This window comes from Aythya fuligula, chromosome 3 (assembly GCF_009819795.1).
Source record: "Aythya fuligula isolate bAytFul2 chromosome 3, bAytFul2.pri, whole genome shotgun sequence".
Taxonomy (NCBI): Eukaryota; Metazoa; Chordata; class Aves; order Anseriformes; family Anatidae; genus Aythya; species Aythya fuligula.
Genome location: NC_045561.1, coordinates 101,878,840 through 101,886,745, shown reverse-complemented (window position 1 = coordinate 101,886,745; position 7,906 = coordinate 101,878,840). Strand labels below are relative to the sequence as shown.

The 7,906-nt window shown below is 41.5% G+C and overlaps 1 protein-coding gene across 1 annotated transcript; it reads left to right on the top strand.

Annotated features, from left to right (window-relative positions):
- Window positions 1–2,197: 2,197 nt before the first annotated feature.
- Window positions 2,198–7,384, top strand: CMPK2 (cytidine/uridine monophosphate kinase 2). The gene is made up of 5 exons (XM_032184493.1): window positions 2,198–2,287; window positions 2,424–2,538; window positions 3,316–3,517; window positions 5,179–5,412; window positions 7,198–7,384. The coding sequence occupies exons 1-5, from the start codon at window positions 2,198–2,200 to the stop codon at window positions 7,316–7,318; spliced, it is 762 nt and encodes a 253-aa protein (XP_032040384.1). The 3' UTR covers window positions 7,319–7,384.
- The last annotated feature ends 522 nt before the right edge of the window (window positions 7,385–7,906 follow it).

Below are 7,906 nucleotides of genomic sequence, written 5' to 3'. Positions count from 1 at the left end.
AATATATTTTAATTTCAGAACAGATTTATACTCTCTACACTCACTTTTAATACAAAGATCTGTCTTGCAGATGAAAGGCAACTCAGCTCTCCTCTATTTTTACCTGAACTGTTTCTGCATAATTTGGTGGGAAATGCCTAGAATCTTTCACGAAGTAAAGTTTTAAGTAAATAGCCAGTAGGGCAGAAGTCACACCTATTACAGGTGATCTCATAAGCACGCTATAAATAAGAAAAGAAATTCCAGCTACTTGGCTCAGGAATGCCTGTAAACAGGATCAGAGCAAGGCAGTGGGAGGGGAAAACAGAAAACGATAGTAAACGCTTCCCATTTACTCCTTAGAGAAAGGCAACAGTGGCATCAGGAAACCAGGAAAACATAAGATAAGAAACCTGATAGGTCAGTGAGTAATAAGGTCAGCTTTTCAACTGAAACTTGGCTGCAAGCCAACTAGCCCTCATAAAACTGAATTAACAAAACTGGGGCAGATAATCTTCTGTGTAGAGAAACATAACACAATGCATGCAAGAAAAACTAATCAAAACCATATTTACATAGTGCTGTGCTCAGTAGTGGCACTTAGATTTCCAGAGAGAGATCTCAGAGTCACTGCAGTTAGCCTTCTGAAATCATTGGCTCTGTGGAAGGCAGCAGCTCAAAAAATCAACAAAAACTTAGTACTATCTGGAAAAGTACTGAGAACAAGGGAGATGGCCTTACTTCACTGTTCAGTGAAAACTTTGCACATATATCAGCTATAACTTGAGCAGTGGTACAGGTCAGGTCTCCACATCTCAGCAGGACCTCATGGTGTTAAAGAAGTTATCCTTGTAACCAAAATGATCAGGGGGATGGAGCAGCTCAGGGGGCTCTCACTTCAGACATGCTAAAGCTGAAGGGGACATCTGAGTGAGCCTTACAAAATCATGAAGGTCATTGAACTGTTGACCAGAGTGTTGAACTGTTATTTACCAAAGCCAGCAATTTCATCAGAAGGGGGCACTTGCTGAAACAAGTGGGATATGAGTTTTAAACAGATAAGAGAAAGTTGTTTTTTTTTTTTTTTTTTTTCACCATGGGATGTACACTGCTGAAATTGGAGACCACAGGGTTTTGTGGAGGTGGACTCCGTTGTGGTGTCACAAATGTATTTAGACAGATTTATAGAGTGAGGGTTCATAAATTGGTGCTAAAAGGAAGAAGTAAAGATTTGCTGTCTAACATTCCTTATCTGGTGACTGTGGATGCTAGAGGAGCATGAGACAGACCACAGAGAAGCCAGGGTTATGTGCAGCGTGTCATTCTACCAATGCTGGAGACAAAATATTGGTCTAGAACAAGCACTAATCTGACTCAGTAGTGCGTACTGTTATGTTATTAAAATTACCATCTATTGGTTTATTGCATTGCCCTGTGTCTTTTGGCATCTGTGCCCAGCAGCTTCCGTGTATCTGCGTGACGTGGAACAACACAGGAGTTTGCTTATGTGAAAAAGGGCACGTTTCACCTTGACAAGAGCCAGTTCAGGCACCTACTGCTACAGTTGAAGAACCTCCACAGCTGTATTCCCAGTTCCTCCGCTGGCCCAGCCCTTCCCCTGCAGAACTATTCTAAACAAATATTTGTGCAATGTGCTTTGAGCTGACCAGAGGAAGACGTTGAGTTTCTGAGGAATCTCTTGCAGAGTGAGCATCTCTTCTGTATTCTTTCAGGAGATGCATGAAAAGCTTAAGGTCATATAACATGCTTATCACATAGGTGGCACTTTTCCAGTTATTGAAAGGGAGAAGTGGGATTCTGCAGAGCTGCAATTTTTCCTGCTTTTCAAGTTACACATTTGCAAAATGTGAAATCCACATTTTGGACTGCATCACTCACAGCAGCTGTCACAAAATGTATAAACAACTATTTGTCACCATCTTATTTATTTATTTGTTTGTTTGTTTGTTTGTTTATTTTTCCTTTCACTTTCACCCCGTCCACGGCCAGCCTGCACAGAGCGATTTCCCATGGGGAGTGCTCCGGTGACTCTCCAACTTCTGGGGGAGGGAGCAGCGGAGGAACAGCCTCCCTGAGCCTCAGTGTTTGCTTTTCCCCAATGACATGTGCCTTCCCGGTTGGTGGAGTAAGTTTCGTTTCTCGTTTCTCTCTGCCTTCTCTCAAACACATTGGCTTTGCTCCCAGGCTGTGAGCAGTGATGCTGCGGAGCTGCGCCCGGGGACCACAGGATGCCCTCCGCTGTGCCCTGCCTGCCGCTCTCCCTGCTGTCTGTGACCGCCTGCGGGAGGTGAGCACCCACTGGGGGGGGCTGCGGTATTGTTCCCCCCCCCCCCCCCCCCCCCCCAGATTTCACAGGGATCGGCTAGAGCAGCCGGCACGGTGTATAGGTGTATGGGTGCCAAGCTTTTGGTCTCTCCTTGCAGTGTGCTGCACGGATCCCAGAGGCCAGAGAGGTGCTCACCATCCTGGAGAAGTGCACCAAGCAGCAGTGCAAGGGAGATTTCCCCATCGTGGTTTTTGAAGGGCTGGATGCCACAGGTAGGAGAGCAGTGGGAGTGAAGAGACATAGCTGAGAAGTTGTTGGGAAGAGCAACTGCTGTGACTCTCACCCCCCCCCCAATGCTTAAAATGTCAAAAAGTCCTGGAAACTCGTGACATCTGTACTTAGTTGTTATAGATACCAGACTTTTCTTACTTGTGAAGTATTTAGCAATATGCACTAATTTTCATTTGATGGTTGAATTCCTTGTATATATAATGAAAGAACACAAAGTGTGTCATACTGGAAATTAGATTTATTTCTCATGCAGATTATAAAGCATGTTTTTACTGGTGAGTAAACTAAATTGGTGGAACTAAAATAATGGCAGTCGGGGAAAGTGTCAGCAGTTTGTCTCTGGGAGAAATACGAGTTGTCTCTGAATAACTTTGTTTTCTTCATTTTCAGTTAAAGAGAACAGAAAATACCTTTTGAAAAGCAAGTATTGGCAATATCCACATCGACTGTCTCCTAGAAAAATACTGAAAAAGTGTATATAGAGAGATTGCTATTCATAACTCATTTAAAGGAGTGAAGATAGAGAACTGGCAAGAGGGAGGGGAGGAACACCCAGGAGTAGGAAGTGGAGTCATAATCTTTGAACCAGCCTTGTAATCATTTTCCACTGAAAACCTTATCACAAGATACTCAGGTTTCATGGCCAGGAGTCAGAACATATACTCCAAGTGAAAAAATCAGATCACTTTTCAGTTTTAAAAGCCAGTTGTATCTAATGTATAATATAACAAATGTTTCCTTCTGTAAATGAAATGCAGGCAAAACCACTGTAACCCAGGCTGTTAAGGATGCCCTGGATGCTGTTCTGTTAAGGTCTCCACCAGCTTGCATCAGCCAGTGGAGGACGATATTTGATGATGAGCCAACACCCATTAGAAGGGCATTTTATGCTGCGGGCAACTACATCCTTGCTTCAGAAATAGCAAAAGCATCGACTCAGGCACCTGTGATAGTAGACAGGTTTGTATATATAAGAAGACCTCTTATATCTTCTTTGTTGTTGTTGTTTTTTAAAGTTAGTTGTATAAATATTAAGTCTTCTGAAGAATAATATGTATACTAAATGAGGTGAGGAATTTAAGTCAGTGGAATGGAATGGAATGGAATGGAATGGAATGGAATGGAATGGAATGGAATGGAATGGAATGGAAGGGAATGGAAGGGAATGGAATAGAAAGGAATGGGAAGGAATGCCATGGCATGGCATGGCATGGCATGGCATGGCATGGCATGGCATAGAATACAATACAATACAATACAATACAATACAATAGTTCAGTTGGAAGGAACCTTCAAAAACCATCAAGTCCAACTGCCTGAGCACTTCAGGGCTACACAAAAGTTAAAGCATATTAATGAGGGCATAGTCCAAATGCCTTCTGAAAACTGATGGGCATGGGGTGTCAACCACCTCTCTAGGAAGCTTGTTCCGGTGTTTGACCACCCTCATTGTAAAGAAATTTTTCTTAATACCTTTTCTGACCTTTTCCAGGCACAGCTCTGTGCCATTTCCATGCATCCTGTCATCAGTTCCCAGAGAACCTGCACCTCCCTCTGAGCTTCCCCTCCTCAGGTAGTTGCAGAGAGCAGTGAGGCCACCTCTCAGCCTCCTCTTCTCCAGACTCTTCAAGTGTCCTCAGCCTCACTTCCAGCCCAGTTACCAGCTCTGTTGTCCTCCTCTGGACACTTCTGGGTATCTTTACAAACTTTTTATATTGTGGACCCCAATTCTCATAACTGTTTTTGGCACACAAGACAAGTGTATATTCAGTCAGGAATGGAGTCATGGCCCGTACAACCTGCACCACAGCTGGGCTTTGAGGGCTGTTGATCTTGTCTGAGTGGTTCAGAGTGACCAAATTTTAAGTTGACTTACTTTTTGTGGATGTAAAGCCAGAAGTCTACTTCCCCCTTTTTTGTTTTATTTGTGTCTTTTATTGTGTTCACTGTGTACACAGCTTTCAGTATTACTCTTAATAAGGAATATCTAGATGTACTTTGAAACTCCAGGCTTGTTTCAATAGATGTACTATAACCTCCCTGCCCCATGCACACACAGAGAATTTGTTTGTGTATCTGTGAATGCTATTTTTAGCCCACTTCAAAACCACTACAGTATATATAATACAGTGCCTTGTAGTGGCGGGAATGTTAATTTCATGTGAAATATGTAGCCATTAATAAAACATGTCTTCATTCACGTGTGGTTAAAGACTGCGTGCTCTCTGCTAAATATGTGGCATAAAGCAGGATGGGAACCACAAAAAAAGTGGACTCTGAGTACTGGATTTGGACATATAATGCAACTGTCCTTTTGGTCTCTCTCATTATACAAGAACACTTTCTTTTGATGGGAGTATCTGGAGCACTTTGCCTAACGTGTAAGTCCTGTCATACCTTTTAAATCTTAATTCACAGTAAGTCTGACTATTATTAGTAGTATTGCTATTTTAAGAAGTAATGGCTGGCACAGAATTGGTCCTGACAATAGCCTTCAACTCATAGTTCCACCTACATAGTCACTTTTGCACTTGTGATTATATTGCTACCTGCCTTCTGTATTATTGAAGAATTAGTGTCCTTTCTAAAATGTCTCTTTCCATTCTGTATTTTCTTGGCAGATACTGGCATAGCACAGCTGCTTATACAATAGCCACTGAAATAAATGGGAATGTCCAAAATCTTCCACCAGTTCAAGATGGGGTGTATCAGTGGCCTGAAGATCTGCTTAAACCTGATCTTGTTCTTCTGCTGACTGTTAGCCCTGAGGAGCGAGCCCGGAGACTTGAGCATCGAGGGCTGGACAAAACAAAGGAGGAGGCTGAGATGGAAGCTAACAGCTTGTTTCGCCAAAGGTATACATTAACGAGGAATAAGAGGATAGAGGCAACCTTGGTTCCTGTGGAATCTGCAGCAATATGTTCTGCTTACATTACTGTGACAAGGATTCCCCTATGTTTAACTTTTTTTTTAAAAAAAAAAAAAAGATTCATAGCTGACAAGAAGGGTAAATTTTGTCATTTCTGATTGAAAGTATTTGACAGCTACATGTGAATAATTTCACTTTGCAAAGGAGATTAGAGTCAAATACTCGTATTTTGCTACTTGCTTGTGTTGTAACACCTTTCTCACCCATGAAGGGTGAAGGATGGAGACCTAGAAGTTCTAGAACTGAGAAACAAGAAATCAATATACTCCAGAAAAGCCCAGAATTCAGGTCTAGGCTAAATGAACAAAATTTAGGTCTCCTGTTGTAGATATCCTTAGTCATGCTAAGTGTCTCAGGTCCCAGTATAGACAACACAGTCAATGCAACTGTCAGAGTGATTCAGCTGCACACCTGCTAGACACCTGGTGATCTAAACATAAATAACTAGAGCCATTTGATACTCTGAGGCATTTTCATGAGGCTAACAGGTATGACACACCACCTGTGGACCCTTTCTGGACCAGCAACTGGAAGCTAAATGACATAGTCCAGGACATCTCAAGCAGTATTCAATACATGTTTTTAGGCATCTGAATTATGCCCTAGGTATCCGACTTCAGTGAGCTGAATTGCTATCTAGGCACCACCAAATGTATCAATGAGGTCACCATTATCTACAGTGGGATCTTGAATACCTAGTGCTCAAGTAAAAACCTCCATATAAACGCCTGAATGTAGGTGTCCATATCTACAAATCTCAAAGCTGAGACCTACCTGTAGGGCTTCAACATTTCTGGTGTTGATATATTTAATAAAAATCTATGGCTTCATTTTGACAGAAGCTCTGTTCAGATATTCAGTTCACACAGTAGGACCTGCATAAGGATGGGTGAACTAAGTGAACACGTTGACATTTAAGGATCTTTCACATTTTAATTCTATTGCTTATTCTCTCCAGAAAGCCTTTGGTTATTTCTTTTTGTTAATTATGTCAACCTGGATGTGAGAACATTCAGAGTCTTGCTTGATTTGTCTTACGACTTACAGCCTGAATGTTTGACATTATTAATTCTTGTGGGAACAGAGAAAATGATATTCATACCCCCATTCACATCCTCAGACTAAAAGTGGAAGAGTGCTGCATTATGAGAAGGCCTCTAGTCTAAGCAAGGAGGATTTCATCCTGTATTTCATCCCAGTATTCATCTGGTTAGCAGAGTTAATCAGACTAAAGTGTTAAATGATGTGTGAACCCTGTAATCTGTCTCTTGTTCTCTGGTGACTCAAAGCTGAGATCAGTCAGTGAGCACGTGTACACAGTGCAATGCCATATAGTACAAAGACACCTTAGAGGGCTCCAAATAAATTAACTCAGGGGTTAGAAGCAGGCTGCCCACTGTACTGTGATAGTGGACAGTTTCCAGTGCTAAGCCATAAAAAAAGAAATACTTTAATGTCATGTCATACGAATATCAATAGGGGTCTGGTCATTGTCAAGGAAACTTTACACTTTGGGATTCTCATTGTTACAGTTGCTAATGGTTTATTGCTCTTTGCAGTAGATTTCATTCTTAGCTTCACTTTTCTTTTTTTTTTTTTTTTTTTTTTTTTTTTTTTTTTTTTTTCCCCATGTCTCTGAAGTGCTGACACTTCTGAGACTGATGACTAATCCCTGCAATTTGTAGTTTTATTTCTCCTGTTTTGTTTTTAGAATTGAAGAGTCGTACAGAAGGATGATGAATCCTGCGTGCCAAGAGGTCGATGCCAACCCCTCAAAGGAAGAGGTTCTCAAGACAGTGCTGCAACTAATTAAAAAACACTGTGCCTTGTGAAAGTAACTTTTCTCTCCTAGCACCTAAAAGATACTTTTTATTATCTCTCTGCATCTGCTATCTGAAAATGCACTGTGATATGTTTTGTTCCACAGAAGGACCTCTTATTTCTTCCATCTTTACTTCTTCACAGAACCTTTTATTTCTTCTGTCTACAATAATCTGGGGAGATTATCTGTTTCACTGATATCTACTGTACTTTTCTGCATAAAGCAAAGTAGCACTCACACATTGTTAAACATTCTCAGTAAAGCCACAAAAATATCATGGTCTTGTAGGAAGTACATGAGAGGGCTTTCTGACACTGGCTTTTCAAGGTTCTATTGGGTTGCACCATCATCACGATGAGAACCTGCTCCTGCCTTCACTGCATACCAGGATTCATTGGATTGCAGCAGGAGCAGTAGATGCGCAAGTAGAGGCTGAAAGGTAATCCAGCAGTAAAGCAATAAAATGATCACAACTTCTAGGATCATTCCAGTGCTACTTACTGGACTAGCAGATGAGCACCTGCTGCTGTAGTCATCCTGAAAAAATTGTCTCATAAATAAGGGCTTCTAAGCATCTTGGACTCAAAGGAATAAAGTC

Coding starts and splice junctions, on each gene's coding strand:
- CMPK2 (XM_032184493.1), top strand. CDS start 2,198: ATGCTGCGGAGCTGCGCCCGGGGACCACAGGATGCCCTCCGCTGTGCC. Junction 2,288..2,423: donor TCTGTGACCGCCTGCGGGAG/GTGAGCACCCAC, acceptor CTCTCCTTGCAG/TGTGCTGCACGGATCCCAGA. Junction 5,413..7,197: donor AACAGCTTGTTTCGCCAAAG/GTATACATTAAC, acceptor TTTTGTTTTTAG/AATTGAAGAGTCGTACAGAA.